This window comes from Sinocyclocheilus rhinocerous, unplaced genomic scaffold, assembly GCF_001515625.1.
Source record: "Sinocyclocheilus rhinocerous isolate Xijiao unplaced genomic scaffold, SAMN03320098_v1.1 scaffold284, whole genome shotgun sequence".
NCBI classification, from domain to species: Eukaryota; Metazoa; Chordata; class Actinopteri; order Cypriniformes; family Cyprinidae; genus Sinocyclocheilus; species Sinocyclocheilus rhinocerous.
In genome coordinates this window covers 281280-299692 of record NW_015628031.1, presented here as the reverse complement: position 1 = coordinate 299692, position 18413 = coordinate 281280, and the positions used below count along the sequence as shown (strand labels likewise).

At 36.7% G+C, this 18413-nt stretch overlaps 1 protein-coding gene across 1 annotated transcript in view; it reads left to right on the top strand.

Moving 5' to 3' along the window:
- The window catches only part of LOC107737181 (lipoxygenase homology domain-containing protein 1-like), a 34196-nt gene extending 15783 nt beyond the window's left edge, over nt 1-18413 (top strand). Inside the window, exons 14-42 of the mRNA XM_016548627.1 lie at nt 192-346; nt 1022-1182; nt 1489-1565; nt 1713-1909; nt 2928-3120; nt 3305-3465; nt 3579-3755; nt 3965-4103; nt 4731-4882; nt 4952-5085; nt 5952-6103; nt 6192-6296; nt 6377-6505; nt 7626-7790; nt 7956-8137; nt 9174-9290; nt 11852-12014; nt 12135-12286; nt 12892-13101; nt 13216-13336; nt 14105-14310; nt 14909-15036; nt 15617-15734; nt 15816-15993; nt 16103-16288; nt 16417-16587; nt 17240-17378; nt 17459-17614; nt 17909-18413. Coding sequence (XP_016404113.1) covers nt 192-346; nt 1022-1182; nt 1489-1565; nt 1713-1909; nt 2928-3120; nt 3305-3465; nt 3579-3755; nt 3965-4103; nt 4731-4882; nt 4952-5085; nt 5952-6103; nt 6192-6296; nt 6377-6505; nt 7626-7790; nt 7956-8137; nt 9174-9290; nt 11852-12014; nt 12135-12286; nt 12892-13101; nt 13216-13336; nt 14105-14310; nt 14909-15036; nt 15617-15734; nt 15816-15993; nt 16103-16288; nt 16417-16587; nt 17240-17378; nt 17459-17614; nt 17909-18389 — 4805 coding nt within the window. The 3' untranslated portion in view covers nt 18390-18413. The remainder of the gene's footprint in view (nt 1-191; nt 347-1021; nt 1183-1488; nt 1566-1712; nt 1910-2927; nt 3121-3304; nt 3466-3578; nt 3756-3964; nt 4104-4730; nt 4883-4951; nt 5086-5951; nt 6104-6191; nt 6297-6376; nt 6506-7625; nt 7791-7955; nt 8138-9173; nt 9291-11851; nt 12015-12134; nt 12287-12891; nt 13102-13215; nt 13337-14104; nt 14311-14908; nt 15037-15616; nt 15735-15815; nt 15994-16102; nt 16289-16416; nt 16588-17239; nt 17379-17458; nt 17615-17908) is intronic.

The following is an 18413-nucleotide window of genomic DNA, read 5'->3' as shown; positions in this document are numbered from 1 at the left end:
GATATATTTATGGTAGGAAATTTACAAAATATCTTCATCGAACATGATCTTTAATTTTTGGCATAAAAGAAAAATCGATCATTTTGACCCATACAATGTATTGTTGGCTATTGCTACAAATATACCTGTGCAACTTATGAGTGATTTTCTGCTCCAGGGTCACATATATATTTTTTATTGCTGTTTAATAGTTATTAAATATCGTGTGACGATTTGCACGGGAAACATCAGCGGAAGTGGGACAGATGCCAGTGTTTATTTAAACATCATTGGCGACTTGGGAGACACTGGAGAGCGTCTGATGTTCATGAGCCAAAACAACGCTAACAAGTTTGAGAAAGGAAACGTGAGTAATGACATTTGACATGCTGGCATGAAACATGTGCATGGATTCCACAAAAATATTAAGAAGCATAGCTGTTTTCAACATTGATAATAATTAGAAATGCTTCTTAAGCAGCAAATCGGCATGTTAGAATGATTTCTGAAGGGTCATGTGATTCATCTCAGGAATAAATTAAATGTCAAAATATAGTAAAATAGAAAAAAATAGTTTTTACTGTATTTTTTACATTTAAAGGCAGCCTTAATTTAATTTATATATAAATAAATAGCCTCATTATATCAGAGATGACAACCGAATGGCACTTGATGAATGAAACATGCAAAATAATTGTCATATGACAACAATATACTACTGTTTAAAATATTTATTGCTGAATAATGTGTACTGTTTACATAAAGTTGTATGCTACATTGCTGTCACATGACCTCATTAAAGTCAGTTTTCACATTTCTAAAATATCTATACCCTATAATGTATAACTATACTACCCTATAATGTCTTAACTTTTGGTAATCTGATTAAATAATGAGTGGCTGGAGATGTTATATCCGGTTCATTCTGAAAATGAAATCTAAAGATAAACACATTGCATTGTGGGATACAGAACCCTGTATATATGTGCATAATATACGTACTTCATACTGCAGAAGTAGTATGTGTTAACTCTTTTCTCAGCATGATGAGTTCCTGGTAGAGGCGGTCACACTGGGACAGATCAAGAAGGTTCGGATTGGTCATGACGGACGAGGCGGAGGATGTGGTTGGTTCCTGGATAAGGTGATGATCAGAGAGGAGGGGCAACCTGAGGCGTCATCCATCGAGTTCCCATGTTACAGGCAAGGCAATCTAACAAACATTAGCTTGTGTGCTAAAGCATATTTCAAGCTCACTTGTTGTCAGTATAAGTACGTACATATATGTGCGCGTGTCTGGCCGGGTAAAGAACATGGGAGAGTGGTGTTTAAGTCAATTATGTAGTTGAGAAAACTGACTCTGGTTACTAATGGACACTAATGAGTGCCGAGGAAACCCTACCTACATCAACAAGAGAGCTCAGCTACACACACGCCTATAACACACACACAAACACACACACTCATCCTGCACATTCCCATACTGTATCTCTCTCTGTCTCATCTCAGGTGGCTGGATCGTAATGAAGATGACGGGCAGATTTTGAGAGAGCTAGTCCCTACTGATGATGGTCAACGTTTGTTCAGTCAGTGAACGCACACATACAAACAAACATTATCACATACAAAAAAGTTAAATGTATGCAACAATGAAACAAAACGTACTTTGTATTTCTGTGTACATAAATATAGGCTAGATACAATAGGTTTTGACGTGTGTGTTTTTGTTCCAGCTGTTGGTTATCACATTGCGATAAAGACAGGCAGTATTAATGGTGCCAGCTCAGATTCGAAGGTGTTCGTAAAGCTGTACGGAGAGAAAAACGACACCAACAAGATGCTGCTGGTCGTCTCCGATAACGACCTGGGGAACTATTTTGAGACGGGACAGACGGACATCTTCACCATAGAGACCTTTGACATTGGCAAGGTATGCTACCTGTTCATGTTCAGCAAATTTACCCAGTCTAAAGTTAAAATTTTATTCTATTCTATTCTATTCTGTTCTGTTCTGTTCTGTTCATCTTCTTCGAATTTGTTCTGTTTACATTTGTTCTATTGTGTTTGTTCTGTTGTTCAAATTCACTCTATTCTGTTGAACTAATTCTATTCTCTTGTATTCTGTTCTATTCTTTCTAATGTATATATTTGTTATATTGTTTTCTGTAGTTTACATATGTTATATTGCATTCTATTCTGTTCAAATTCACTATATTCTGTTAAACTCGTTCTATTCTATTCTGTTCTATTCTGTTCTGTTCTTTATAACGTTAAAATTTGTTCTATTTTGTACTGTTGTGTTGGTAGATTTGTTCTATTGTGTTATGTTGTTCAAATTCACTATATTCTGTTAAACTCATTCTATTCCATTCTACTGTATTCTATACTTATGTTCAATTTTTTTCTACTTTGTTCTTTTGTTTACATTTGTACTATGTTCTGTTCTGTTGTTCATATTATTTTGTTAAACCCATTCTGTTTTGTTTTGTTCTGTTCTATTCTATTCTTTCTAATGTTTAAATTTGTTCTATTTAGTTATTTTTACATTTGTTCTATTATGTTTAGTGCAACTCATTCTATTCTATTCTATTCTAATGTTCAATTTTGTTATATTTTGTTCTGTTGTCCACATTTGTTCTCTTTTATTGTGTTGTTCAAATTAACTCTATTCTGATAAATTCATTCTGTTCTGTTCTGTTCTATTCTATTTTCTCAGGATAGGTACATACTAGGAATGGCAAATGTCAAAAATGCAACTACTATCAAATGTCACAAGAAATCCTGTCAAATGATGTGGATGCTCACATTATAAAATATGATGTATATAATACATACTGTAAACATTATTCATACATTTGTACATAACATTTATACTCACATTCATCTCAAATGAAACAAATGTGCGTACTTACTGTGACTCCCCTCCGCTCTCTGGGAGGGTCCTGTAGATAAACAGGTTGCTGATTGGCCACACTAACGAGGGCCTGCAAGCCGGTTGGTTCCTGGACAGCGTTCAGATCTGGGTGCCGGTGCACGGGGTGCAGTACATGTTCCCCAGTCACCGCTGGCTCTGTAAGGACGAGGCTGATGGGAAGGTGGAGGTGGAAATCTATCCAAGTGAGACGCTGGAGATTGAGAAATGTATGTATTTCACAATTTTGCATTTGATAAAGGCAGTTCTTGCATTCCCTGGGAATCATACCCATGACGTTGGGGTTGTAGTCACCATGCTTTTTCAATATATGCACAGTAAAAATTTGACTTCATGTTGAAATCCAGCTACTGTGAACTAAAAATGATCAATCATTGTTTTTCTAATCGACAGTGATCAATTATGAAGTAACCGTGGTGACAGGAGACGTGTGGACCGGAGGGACGAATGCGAACGTCTTCCTGCAGATTTACGGTGAGGAGGGAAAAACCGAACTAATACAGCTGAAGAGCCGATCCAACAACTTTGAGAGAGGAACCACTGAGATCTTTAGGGTGAGTTAATGGAGTTGTAGATGAAAATCCTACTCTATATTTTAAAAGCTGTGACGTTTCTGGAATCCGATTGTTTGTTTCTGAAGAGATGCATTTTCACTGGTTGATTTAAGATCGAGGGCCTAGATGTGGGACGGGTCTATAAGATCCGAATCGGCCATGACGGCTCGGGAATAGGGGCTGGATGGTTCTTGGAGAAAGTGGACGTTAAACGGCTGGTCATGGCAATGGTGAAACCAGAGAAGAAAGAGGAGGACAAGAAAGACAAAAAGAAGAAAAAGAAGAAAAAGGTTTGGCAGTTAGGTCTTTGCTTTTGAAACAAAAAGCGTATTTTCTCGATTTAAACCTTAATTTAGAATTTATTTAGTCTAGTCCAGCAACTAAATGTTCAATACTGAGAGTGACCAAATTGAACATTTTCAGAATGAGCAATTGAAAAACGAATCGTGATTGACCAATATTTAAATATTTATTTTTACACCCATCTAATCATCTCTAGGAGGAAGAAGAATCCCCAGGTGAACTGAAGGAGGTTGTTCGAACTTTCAGTTTCCCATGTGGCCGATGGCTCGCTCGTGATGAAGAGGATGGAGAGATACTCGTGGAGCTGCGTGCTGAGGATTATGAAGATCTGGAGGGTATAGAGAGAGATTCAATCCTTCACAACCAAAAAGTATATATAAAAAACAATGAATTTTAAATAAATGCTTTTTTAGGAAAATGAATCGTTTATTTAAAATTTACAAAGTAATACATTTACATTTATAAATTCATAAATAAATTTGTTTATACATTTTTATAAATACATTTTTAAATGAATTTGAAATACTGTACATATTTTATTTCATTAATGATTTTATTTAAGATAAAAAAATGTAGTGTAACAAAGTTCTTTTCATGAAACTTTGCTTATATATGTGACCCTGGAGCACAAAAGCAGTCTTAAGTCGCTGGGGTATATTTGTAGCAATAGCCAAAAATACATTGTATGGGTCAAAATTATAGATTTTTCTTTTATGCCAAAAATCATTAGGATATTAAGTAAAGATCAAAAAAATTGACCCTTATGACTGGTTTTGTGGTCCATGGTCACAATTGTGCTTGTGCCCATTTGCTTTCAAATAAATTTGATAATGAATTAAAATAAAATTGTTTGCTATTTTGTTATCTAATACAATGAGATTCAGACATTCCAAGTGTGTACCACCTGATACCTTCAACGGAAGTGAATTTTGAGAAGACACTTGTGTGTTCATGTATTTTAGAGAATTCATATGAGGTTCATGTGTTCACTGGGGATATGCTGGGGGCCGGAACCGATGCGAGTGTTTACATCAACGTCTATGGAGAAATGGGCGACACGGGCGAGAGAAAACTACGCAAGTCAAACCACCTTAACAAGTTTGAGCGCGGACAGGTGAGTGGAACAAAACACCCACACATTCACACTGTATAGAGAATGTACCTGACTGCGGATCATTTTCAGGAGGACGTGTTCACGATCACTGGGATGGATCTGGGGCCCTTGAAGAAACTGAGGATGCGTCATGACAACAAGCAGGCGAATGTTGCGTGGTATCTGGACCGCGTCGAGATCTTTGATGTGAAAGATGAAACCATGTGAGTGTCATGCACGTAATGTACTTCTCATTTAAGTACCACCTTTGTGTCCCTTAACATTTCTCAGGAGAAATTGTTGATGTATAGTAAGAGTTGAGAGCTATACAATTAATATGGTTTGCAGTTTTGCAGCTTTAATATTGGGAATGCTAGATGAGAAATGTTTGAGTTCATATTGAGATCTCTGACGTTTGATTGCAGAAATTGCTTAAATATTTATTTTAAATAAATACATTTTAAGGAAATAAATCATTTATTTACAATGTGTAAATTAATGAATACATTGAAATTTATACAAAAAATATATGAGTATAATTTCAGACATTTTTTGAAATCATCAAGAGACGTAGGGTTACTGAGCCCTTATTTTAGTATCATTAATGTACTATTATATTATAGTTTTTGTTAATATTTTGAATTTGATTTTTTTAAAATATATTTAATATTTTATTTTTTTTTGATTTTCATATTTTATTTTATTTTAATTTTTGTAATGTATTTTATTAGTTTTTCCCCCTAAATATCACTATATGTTTTTTATTAAGTTTTAGCTTTTAGTTTAAGTTTGAATTATTTTAATATTTAAAACTTAAACTAAATGAAAATGAGAAATGTTGCCCTTGCTGAAATATATATATATATTTCATTTCACTTTTATTACAGTTAATATTTATTCTATTTCAAGTATTGAAAATGTTTTTTTAATGGGTTTAGTTTTAGTTTCAGTTTTTAGTTCCTCAGATGAAAAATGTGATGCTTACTTGCCCGATTGAATCTAATCACTGGCTAAAGAGAAACAACTGACATATTAAAGTGATTTCTGTTTTCTGTAGACTTTGTTGACTGTATTTGTGTGTGTTGCTCAGGTATTTTTTCCCCTGTCAGCGCTGGTTGGCGGTTGATGAAGATGACGGGCAGCTGAGCCGTGAATTAGTGCCCGTAGACGAGGCTTTCATGAAGAGAGATGAAGATGAAGAAGGGGAGTCATCACCTGCTCAACTCGGACTAGAGCAAAAAGGTCTCTTGAATGTTACACAAGTGTTCTGCTTTAACCTAATGGCATTGGCTTATTGCATTGATATTACATTGATCATGTCTGTCTGTAGCCATGTCAACCACGTTCACAATGAGAGTAAAAACAGGGGAGAAGAAGAGCGCCGGGACAGATGCAAACGTTTATGCTATTCTTTACGGAACCAAAGACGACACTGGTAACTATGAAAACAATTCAGATTGTACTGTTAGTACTGTTAGCCCATCCGCTACTGAAAAGTGTGTTTGTGTGTGTCAGGTATCATTAATCTAAAGGCGTTTAAGAACCATAGGAACAAGTATGAGTTGGGACTGATTGACGAGTTCACCATTGAGGCAGTGGACATCAGAAAACTCAAGAGAATCCGCATCGGCCACGACAACGCAGGTACACACATTCACATCAGAGGTCACTCTATAATGTTTCAAATCTTTATGCAAATATGTTGAATCTGCATTCTGTTGAACTGAACTCTGGTTGAGTTCAAATCTGTGCATTGATGATTGACGTGTGTGCGTGTGCTCGTCTGTGTGTTTACACTGTAACGAATCGCTGTTCTTTTTACAGCAAAAAACAAAAGTAATGTACATCCATTCCTATTAATGCTATTGTGTTGTTAAAAAGAGTGATGCTATTTACAGATAGTATAAAGACATGAGTTATAAACTGTATTTGTACTCTAAAACATAATCGTAATGATGTTTCTGATTCTACTTATTTTTGGTTATTTTCTTATTTTAAAAATACTTAATTATAAAGTGAAAATCATCTATTATGCATAAAAAACACTAGTGTTCAGTTGGGGTTGGTTAAAAACAAATGAATACTTTTATTTAGCAAGGATGGGTGAAATTGATCAAAAGTGACAGAAAAGACATTTATAATGTTACAAAAGATGTCTATTTCAAATAAATGCTATTATTTTAAAGTTTTTCTATTCATTAAAAAATCCTGAAAATACATATTAGAATGATTTCTGTAGGATCATGTGACACTGAAGACTGGAGTAATGATCGTGAAAATTCAGCTTTGATCACAGGAATAAATGACATTTTACAATATATTAAAATAGAAAACATTCATTTTAAATTGTAATAATATTTCACTATATTAATGTTTTTACTGCAGTCTTTGATGACTTCTCTCAAAAACATGACAAAAAAGTTCACTTGTTCTAAGTGCAAAACATAAAAGTTGTTAAAAAAATATGCAAGTTTAAATTTAAGTAATGTGCATGCATAAAGAAAATGAAGGTTGATTTATATCCATATGAATCTGCGTCAGTATCTTTGTCATTTATGCCTTTATGTCTTTTTTGCATTAAATTGTTACTTAATTTGTGATCATTTAATTTCTCTGGCTTTCTGAATCCAGCATTGGTGTAAACCCTACAGACAATTACCGTACTTACAGTGTACATGTGTGTATGTGGATGTTGCACGTGTCTCTGTGTGTGTATGTTTTGTGTATGTGTGTGTTATGTGGGGGGGGTTGTCCTGTTTTTCAGGTGCGTCTCCAGGCTGGTTTTTGGACTGGGTAGAGATCGATGCTCCATCTCTGGGTCAGCTGCTGCTCTTTCCATGTGGCCGCTGGCTGGATAAAGGAAAAGACGATGGTGCCATTGTCAGAGACCTGTACCCTAATGAACTGCAGACAGTTCTATACACTCTCTGTATGATACATTTTTATGTAGCTAATTATAATGATTACAGACTAATACTAAACCTTATTTACTTCATGTTTTATAAATACAGACAGATGATTTGTGCCATAACACTCATAGACAGACCAACACGGGCTGTTCGTGATTCATCTGATTTCCTCTTTTGTGCTGCAGTTGTTCCCTATGAGATTAAAATCTTCACCAGTGATATATTTGCTGCGGGAACGGACGCAGACGTCTTCATCATTCTGTACGGGCAGAACGGAGTGTGTACGTCTCAGAAGTCTCTCTGCGTCAACAAGAGAGAGAGGAGGATGTACTTTGAACGAGGGGCGGAGGACATGTTCATTGTAGAGGTAAATGAGCAGATCGTTTCTGTGCTGCTCAACATAAATATAAAACTAGGGTTGAAAGATGATGGTATTTGTCCTGCTTTATGTGCTGCGTTTTGCTGGTGAAGTTTTGTTGCTGGACCAACAACAGACCAGTACAACTGGCATAAACCAGCCAGTGTTATTTTAGTATCACTGAGAAACCTTTATAGTTTTTACTGAAATTTGGAATTTTAGTTTTAGTTCAAGTTTTAGTAATTTTGTTGTGTGTTTTTGTCGTTGTTAGTAGTAGTAGTAGTACTAGTAATGTTTATATAGTTTTATTCATTTTAGTACATCAAGTGAAACTAAACTAAAATGAGAAATGTTGCCTTGGTAACTAGTTAAAGTGCCCCTATTATGGATTTTTGGAAATTAGCTTTCATGCAGTGTGTAACACAGCTCTAAGTGAATGAAAACATCCTGCAAATCTGAAACCTTTAAATCTGAAAGTGCACCGTGTATAAAGCTATTGTTTGGTCTGAATTAAAATGCAAATTCATTCTTTGCCACTAGGTGCCGCTTTTGGAGCGGTAAAAATAGCGGTTTCCCTGGTAACGCTGTACACAAAGCAGTACTGCGCTTACAAACGCTGCTTTATCAGGCATTACAGGCAAGATGAAATGAAAATGAGACCAATCGGACCAATCACTGCAGATTAGCGTCACGCAAAGGAGGGGTTTGGAAAAATGAATCGTTGGGCGAATCGTTTGGGAGCCATTGAGCAAGTAAGGTAAAAATAAATGCATATTTGCATACCTTTCATTACCCATAATAGGGGCACTTTAAAATAAAGTTTTATTTCATTTAATGTTTATTTTATTTCAAGGAACATTTTTATGGTTTTAATTTTACTTTCAGTTTTATTTTAAATTTTTTTAACTAAAATAACCCTAAAACCAACCTGAACTAATAGAAATTAATCTGGGTCTTCGTTTCATCTTAACTTTTCAATTAATAATTTTAATGGAAGGCTTACACTGACAGCAGTGACGTTGATGTTAATTCTGGGCTTCTGCAGTTGGAGGACATTGGTGATATCATTGAGAAAATCCGTATCGGTCACGATAATCGAGGGGTGAACCCTGGCTGGCATTTAGACCGTGTGGAAATTCGCCGACTTCTCCGGAAAGTGAAGGTATTGAGCTTTATCTTACAGTACTTTACTGAACTTTATCTCTGTTAGAAAGAGATCAACTGCTTTTGTACAAATCTGCATGTACTGTACAGTTAAACATGACAGACTTCTTGAAATGCAGTTGGGTTTGTCTAATCTCAGCCCAAAGCATTTTTGGAAAACTCAAGGGATCCAGAAATACATATCCTGCCAATTGTCACTTAAAACGGCAAACTGGCTGATCCTTTCACACGTTGGTCAGACTGCCTTTCCTGCGTAAGTGCTCGTTTTTGGCCAGACTAAGCTATGCTTTGGACAAGATATATTGGTCTTAATTCTGGCAACGTGAAACTTGGTTGAGTCTAGAATGTTCCCGTCTGGCTGTGGAAAACCTTCTTTTCCTCTCCGCTGTCTGTCGTACACCCATTTCATTGACCCACGTCTGCTCTCTGTTGCCGTTTGTATAATTAGTTCCAGTGACTAATCTTCTCTGACCTGTCGCTCCACTCCAGCGCTATCTGTGTACAGTAGAGGAGTGAAACGCATCACATCACACCAGCGGGACACTCTGGTATCAACATTCACGTCCACCGTTTACCAGCAGAAACTGTTTATTTACAGTACACTTTTTTTAAACAAATGAATACTTTAATTCAGCAAGGATGCATTAAATCGCTCAATAGTGACAGTAAAGACATTTATAATGGTACAGAAGATTTCTATTTCAAATAGGTGCTATTTTGAAATTTCAATTCATTAATGAATCTTGAAAAAAATATATCATAGTTGCCACAAAAATATGAAGCAGCAAAACAGTTTTCAGCTTTGCTAATAATAAGAAATATTTCTTGAGCAGCAAATCAGCTTATTAGAATGATTTCTAAAGGAACATGTGACACTGAAGACTGGAGTAATGATGCTGAAAATTCAGCTTTGATCACAGGAATAAATTACATTTGAACATATATTACAATAGAAAGCAGCCATTTGAAATTGTAATGTTTCACAATTTTCATTGTATCTTTGTAGCAAATAATTATAAATGCAGAAATGGTGAGCGTAAGAGACTCTTTCAAATAAATCTTACCGATCTCAAACTTTTGAATGGTATAGTATATTACATACTTTCAGCCTTGACACGGCCTGTGTGACAGATTTTGATATTAGATGGATTATTTTATGAATTGGCTGATTATTAGATTATTATTTTACTGAAATTTAAAACTAGCCTCCTCTACCCCATTTTTCTGCCCAGACTTGTCAGTTTACCACTAAGCAGGTAGTCCTGTAGGATAAAGTACTGCAACAGTGAATAAATTACACATTTAAAGGGATAGTTCACCCAAAAATGAAAATTCTGTCATTAATTACTCACCCTCATGTCGTTCCAAACCCGTAAGACCTTCGTTCATCTTCGGAACACAAATTAAGATATTTTTGATGGAATCCGAGAGCTCTCTGACAAGATCAAGGTCCAGAGTAAGGTAGTAAGGACATCGTTAAAATAATCCATGTGACATCAGTGGTTCAACCGTAATTTTACGAAGCTATGAGAATACTTTTTGTGCACAAAGAAAACTAAAATAACAACTTTATTCAACAATTCGTCTCCTCCGCATCACCCTATAGCACCATTTTGGAGAGTATCACATACGTAAACAACGTATGCTGTTCTGTGTCAGCAGCACCGTATGTGGACACGTTGTTTATGCTTTGATCTGAACGTAAACACTGTGTACATACGTTGTTTACGTATGTGATACTCTCCAAAATGGCGCCAGGGTGACACGGAGACGAGGAATTGTTGAATAAAGTCGTTATTTTTGTTTTCTTTGTGCACAAAAAGTATTCTCGTAGCTTTGTAAAACTTACGGTTGAACCACTGATGTCACAAGGATTATTTTAACAATGTCCTTACTACATTTCTGAGCCTTGATCTTGTAAGGATCCTTGCTGTCTATGGAGGGTCAGAGAACTCTCGGAATTCATCGGAATATCTTAATTTGTGTTCCGAAAGTGAACGACGGTCTTACGGGTTTGGAACGACATGAGGGTGAGTAATTAATGACAGAATTTTCATTTTTGGGTGAACCATTCCTTTAACCTTTGAATGAACACTTCATGGTATTATTAATCAAATTTCCTTTAAAGGGGTCATATGATACTGCTAAGGCATGACGAAGCGATATCGTCCTCTTTTGGAAGGCCAAACAAAGTAGTTTCGCTTTTACAACGAACGGCAGCAACAATACTACAGCGAGAATCAAACTTACGCCTTCTTTCTTTGCGTGAACATTTGGGCGGCGTTATGGAAATCTTCCCACATCGTGACGTAGACATGTGGGGGCGTGTTAGAACGAGCCGTTTTAGGTAGGCGTGGTTGACTCTTAACTTTTATAAAGAATATCTCTTTGGATTTGAGACTTTAGTCTTTGCAACTTTACAGATCTTCTTTATGCACCAAGAGCTTGTAACACTCCAAAGAGAAAGGAAAAATTGAAATCGCATCATATGACCCCTTTAATAAAATGTAAAGGACTAATATTCAACATGTCAAGACTCAAAAATGCGTGTTCATGCAGGGCTCTGAGACTGCAATATTCCCGTGTGAGGGATGGTTGGCTCGCTCGGAGGAGGACGGTGAGACGATTCGAGAGCTGGTACCGTCTGACATCATCGTAGAGAAACTTTCACGAGACGGAACCCTCAAAGTCATCGAGACAGAGGTGGACGACACACTGGAGAGTAAGTGTGTGGACAGTTTTCCATTTAGAATTACCTATATGTACTATATTTATGAATTCGACAGACTCCTAGTTTTATGCAAATGACTGCATCCAAACTATACATTTTTGTGTGTTGCAGTACACACATATACAGTGACGGTGACCACGGGGGATGTGTATGGAGCGGGAACCGATGCCAACATGTTCATCACTCTTTACGGAGACATGGGCGACACTGGAGAACGCAAACTCAGCAAGTCTGAGAACAGCAACAAGTTTGAGAGAGGATCGGTGAGACACAAATACACGTCTTTATGAGGACATCATCCTAATGCTTCTTAATTTTGGATTAATTTTAGGTGAAAATTGAACCTATATGAAGCTGTTGTGGCAATGTCCTCATAAGGCTTGTCAGGTTTTACTATCCTGTGTCTTCAGACATTTTGACACCATTAAAACAAAGACAATTTAAAACAACCATTCAGAGTTTGGGCTCTGTAAGATTTTTAAAATGTTTTTGAAAGAAGTCTCTTCTGCTCACAAAGGCTGCATTTATTTGATCAAAAATACAGTTAAAATTATGAAACATTATTACAATTTAAATTAACTTTTTCCTATTTTAATATATATTAAAATGTAATTTATTCCTGTGTTCAAACAGAATTTTCTGCATCATTACTTCAGTGTCACATGATCCTTCTGAAATCATTCTAGTGTTGATTTGCTGCTCAAGAAACATTTCTTGTTGTTATCAATGTTGAAAATAGTTTTTTTTTAACACCATAAATGTCTTTATTGATCATCACTTTTTAATGCACCTTTGCGGAATAAAATTAAAACAGTAGTGGATCTGCCCTCTGATTTGCTGCTGACAACGACTGCTACTGATTGGTCAGGTGGACACATTCACCCTGGAGGCCGTGGATCTGGGCCAGGTGTTCAAGATCAGCGTTCGCCATGACAACAGCATGCTGAGTGCTGATTGGTACCTGGAACAGGTGGAAGTGGTGGACCAAGATACGGAGGAAGTGTTTCTGTTTTTGTGCGAGCGTTGGCTTTCGAGCAAGAAGGAGGACAAACGGATCGACAGGGTGTTCTACGTTAAGGTCTGCCTGCATGTGTGCACCTGTGCATGCATGCGTTAACAATGTTACAGCGTCACAGACTAGTCCAGAGCACATCCAGATGTATATACTGTGTGTATGTATATGTGTGTGTAGGGGTATGAGGGAGAGCGAGAGACCGCCTTCTGTCCAATTAAAAAAGTGACAAATCTGGACAGCAACATGAACAAGAAAAACAAGAAACGGCATTCAGAAGAAGAAGACAAGGAAGGATCATGTATGTATAAGCATATAGAGTCCCACTCCACAACATACAGTGGGCTTCAAAGGTCTGAGACCATCAATTGTGCAATTTTGGATTTTTATATTATTTAATATAATATTTTCATTACAAATTATATGCTAACATACAATTTACAAGAAGGTCTCATTTTTTTTCTCACATCTATTCATCTTTGTGAATGTTAGTAAAAATATTATTGTTCATTGTTTGTTCATGTTAGTTTACAGTGCATTAAATAATGTTAACAGATACAATAAAAATTTATTAGTAAATGTTTACATTAACTTTAATAAATGCTTAAGGAGTAATGTTCATTGTTGGTTCATGTTATGAAACCTTATTGTAAAGTGTTACCAATTATATTATCAGTGTTAAAATGTAAGTGAAATGTAATAAATTTTAGGTGCAATCTTTTTCCCCCAAATTTGTAAAAATGTAAATATTATTCATTTAACATGTCAACTTATAATATTGTTTAAATATTTTTTTAATTTAACTTAACTTAACTTAATTTAATTTAATTTAATTTAAAGCCCTGGCAACCATCCACCCTTATGATATTTCAAATTATAATATTGTTAAAATATTTTTTACATTTAATTTCATTTCATTTCATTTCATTTCATTTCATTTCATTTCATTTAAAGCCCTGGCAACACCCTTGCATCGTGAAAGTTTTTTCATGAGTAAACACCACTATTCTCTAGTTGAATTTAATATGAGGGGAAAAATTAAATGTTGTGTGTGTGTGTGTGTGTATAGTGATTCCCTACCACTTCTTGGTGACGACGGGTTGGGATCGGGATGCTGGGACGAGTAGCCGAGTGTATGTCATCATCATAGGAAAGAAGAACAAAAAGACAGATCGCCTCTGGCTCGACTTGGATGGGAAAAACGGGTTCCTGCCTGGATCCTTGGATTACTTCATCTGTTACGGAACTGATGTTGGTGACATCAAGAAAGTGGAAGTGAGTGAAAGCACACACACAGATTCAGTAGTTTGCATTCGTAAGCTCAATGTACTGCAGACGTCAGATTGTTGGTTTGTGTTGTGTTTGTAGTTGGGTCATGATGGGGCGACTCCAGAGAGCTGCTGGTTAGTAGAGGAGTTGACTGTTGACGTGCCGACTAAAGCAGTGCGCTACGTGTTTCCCTGTAAATGCTGGTTGGCCAAAGACAGAGGAGACGGGCTCACCGCCCGTTTCTTAGATGTACAGGATGCAGAAACTGTCAACATCCCACAGAAGGTACCCCATTCCATTTCATTCAGCCTTAAAAATATAAATAGCTCATGTAAGGTGTTTACTTCCCATGTTTATTCTTTATTTTATTAAATATTATTATATTTTATTACAGTATATACTGTACTATTCAAAAGTTAAGGGTTGGTATGATTTTTTTTTTAAATGTTTTTTAAATAAACCTCTTCTGCTCACCAAGGCTGCATTTATTTGATCATTACTCCAGTCTTCAGTGTCACATGATCCTTCAGAAATCATTCTAATATGCTGATTTGCTGCTGTATACTACAGTAAGTGTACTTCATGAAAGATATTTTTCTTCTAGGTGATCTATGAGGTAACAGTGATAACAGGAGATGTCCAGCACGCAGGTACAGACACACAGATCTACATGACTGTGTTTGGAGTCTACGGCACGTCAGAGGAAATACTGCTGCCAAAATTAGAGGACAGGTGCATATGCACACACACACACACACACACACAGAAACACAAGGATAATGTACAGTCAGCTGGTGATTATTGCAAGATAAATGTAATGTTTTCATGCAGTTTATTTTGCAAAAATATTGATTTGAGTTGAAAAATATAAGAATAAAATTTGAATGTAACTATTAGCAAATAGGTTACCTGCAGTGTTCTTTTATTGACAATCATATACTACTATAGATTTTGTTAATATTTTGGATTAGACTTTATTTATTTATCTTTTCTGTTTTCACTTTAATTTTAGTTAGGTTTAGTAATTTAGTTGTTTGTTTTTTGTTCATTTTTAAAATGTCTAGTTTTATTTTGTATTAATTTAGTTAAGTACAAGTGCTACATCTAAACTTACAGTAAATAGCTGCAATAAAATAAGTATTTTTTAGTGTATTATATTATTTCGGTTAATATTTTATTTCAAGTAACTACATTTTTTATGGTTTTAGTTTTAGTTAACTATAACAACCCTGGTTACCTGGGACCACAGTCTGTTAAAAATTATGATTATGCATATTTTCTCATGTCTCATTTTTGTGTTTAATGTGTGAAGATTTGAACGAGGGCAGAAGGACACATTCAATCTGGAGATTGAGGATATCGCTCCTTTGAGAAAGATGAGAGTGCGTATAGATGGTTCTGGAAGCAGACCCGACTGGTTCCTGGATAAGGTTTGTAAGAGAAAGTGACATACATATATTGTAATTTCGCAAGCCTTTAAAAATATTAATGCGTGTATGTATGTACTGTAGATTGAACTGCATAACCTGCAGACGGACGAAGTGGCGTTATTTATGTACGAGGAATGGCTGTCTCGCTCATACGGGCCCAAGCGAACGCTCCTATGCGAGATGCCTGCAGTAATAAATGACGAGGAAATGGTGGAGCTCACCACCTACACCGTTTCTGTGAAGACCAGCGATGTAACTGGTGCGCACTTTTTTGTAGTGTCTACAACTACTTAAAAACAATTCTTCGATTGGTTGTGTTTATGGTCACAGATACAGCAGATTGTAACCTATGATTGGTTGCTTTTTAGCGTCTGGAACCGATGCTAATGTGTGGATGATTATTTTTGGAGAGAACGGTGACACTGGAACGCTGACTCTGAGAGAAAGCAACAACACTAACAAGTTTGAGCGCAAACAGACGGACACGTTCCGTTTCCCTGACATCCTCAGCTTGGGCGAGCTCTCGAAAGTACGCATTTGGCACGACAACTCAGGTGAGCCAATCAAAGCACTCAGAACAACACTCGTGATGAGCAGATTAGGAAGTTAAACTCAAGGTAGGCCTGTCATCAAACCAGTATATGTTTATATGCTCAAAGCAAGTGTGTGTTTGTGTTGACAGGTCTGGCTGCCGGTTGGCACCTGGAGTATGTAGACGTGCATGATGACATCTTGGGGAAGAAGTTTCGTTTCCAGTGTGACCGCTGGCTCGCCAAGAACGAGGATGATGGACAGATAATGAGAGAGCTGGCGTGTGCCAACAGCGATGCAGTGGATTTTGATGAAAAAACCAGTGAGACACACAAGAGTTCACACACACACATACAAATGGAGTGAAGTAAAAACAGTTCAATTTGACAGAATTCAGTTGGAGTTCATAACTTGCCCATTTGCAACCCATTTTACTTCCATAATGGGACGTATTTCCAAGTGAAACAGAATATTAAGTGGGAACTGAATGGATGGAAAAGTGTCTCTGTATAACGGGATTGAAGGGAATGACATTATTTCTTTGGAATAACATGCACAGATGAATCATTCGTTAAAAGATCATTAACGTGTATTGAAAGTTACATTTAAAGTACTTAATTGTTGAATGAATGAATTGCAAATATTGATCTTTTTTGTTTTATTTTGTTTTATTTTATCTGGAAATAATTGTAAACCGTTTCTTAGTCTTACATTTATATATTTTTATCAATTTGATAATTTATTTGATAATTTATATATATATATATATATACATACATTAAATAAATCATCAAATTGATAAATATATAAATATAAGACTAAGAATCTGTTTTCAACTTTGATAATAATAAGAACCATTATTAATTAGAATGATTACTTAATTATTAATTAATGACACTGGAGTAATGGCTGCTGAAAATGGCTGCTTTGCCAGATTTTAGATAATATAACCGCATGTGTTTTGCCTCATACAGAATATGAAATCTTGGTCACGACAGCAGATATGGATGATGCTGAAACCAAAGAGAACGCCTGGATCGTTCTAGAAGGGAAGAAAGGACGTTCCAAAGAGTTTGTGATGGAGAACTCGACTAAAAAGAAGCGTTTTTTGCGGTAGGTGTACATTTGTTTCTCAGCTGGTATTCATTTCTACTTGGTTAGCATGTGTTACGCTGCTCCATGTGTGATTTCAGAGGCGCTAAGGACCGCTTTGAGTTCTCCTCCAAGGAGCTGGGAGACATCGCTAGTATCTGTCTGGGACACATCCCTAAAGATGGCAAGAAAGTCAAAGTGGAAGCCTCCTGGTTTGTGGAGGAGGTTGTTGTCACGGAGAAGGAGCTGGGCAATAAGTGAGTGATCTTGGACTTTGAAGAGACTCAAAAATGTAATCATTTACTCACCCTCAAGCTTTTCTAAACCTGTATGAGCTTTTTTCCCCCTGCTGTACACAAAAGAAGATATTTTGAAGAATGCTGGTAACTAAACAGTTACTGGTAGCCATTGACTTCCAAAGTATGGAAAAAAATACAATGGAAGTCAATGGCGACCAGCCATTAAATTATGGTTTAAACCTCAGGATCTGGACTACTGAGGCTAGTATATGCATGCTCTGTATTATCCATAATCTGTCCTATTTCACTCAGGTATATCTTCCGTTGTGACGCCGCCATCCCTCTTTCCTCAAAACGGGATGAGTTCCAAACTTTCGAGTGCAGCAAGTTCATCGAGAGCTTCACCAGCAAGGCCCAAAGCCTCGTACCTGTAAAATACGAGCTCATCGTTATCACGGGCGACGAGAAGGGCGCAGGCACTGACGCCAATGTCTTCATCACCATCTTCGGCTCCAACGGCGACTCCGGCCAGAGGCAGCTTACCAAGAAGTTCCAGAACCTGTTTGAGCGCGGCCAGACGAACCGGTTTATTCTGGAACTGCTGGACGTGGGCGATCTGCTCCGCATTCACGTGGAACACGATAACTCCGGACTCAGTCCCGGATGGCTTCTGAGCAGGATCGAGATTACAAACACGGCCAACGCTGTGACCACGATCTTCATTTGTGGGAAATGGCTGGACAAAAACAAAGCGGACGGGAGGATAAAGCGCGTGATCTATCCAAAGTATTGACATTTAATCAACCAGTCAATGGTC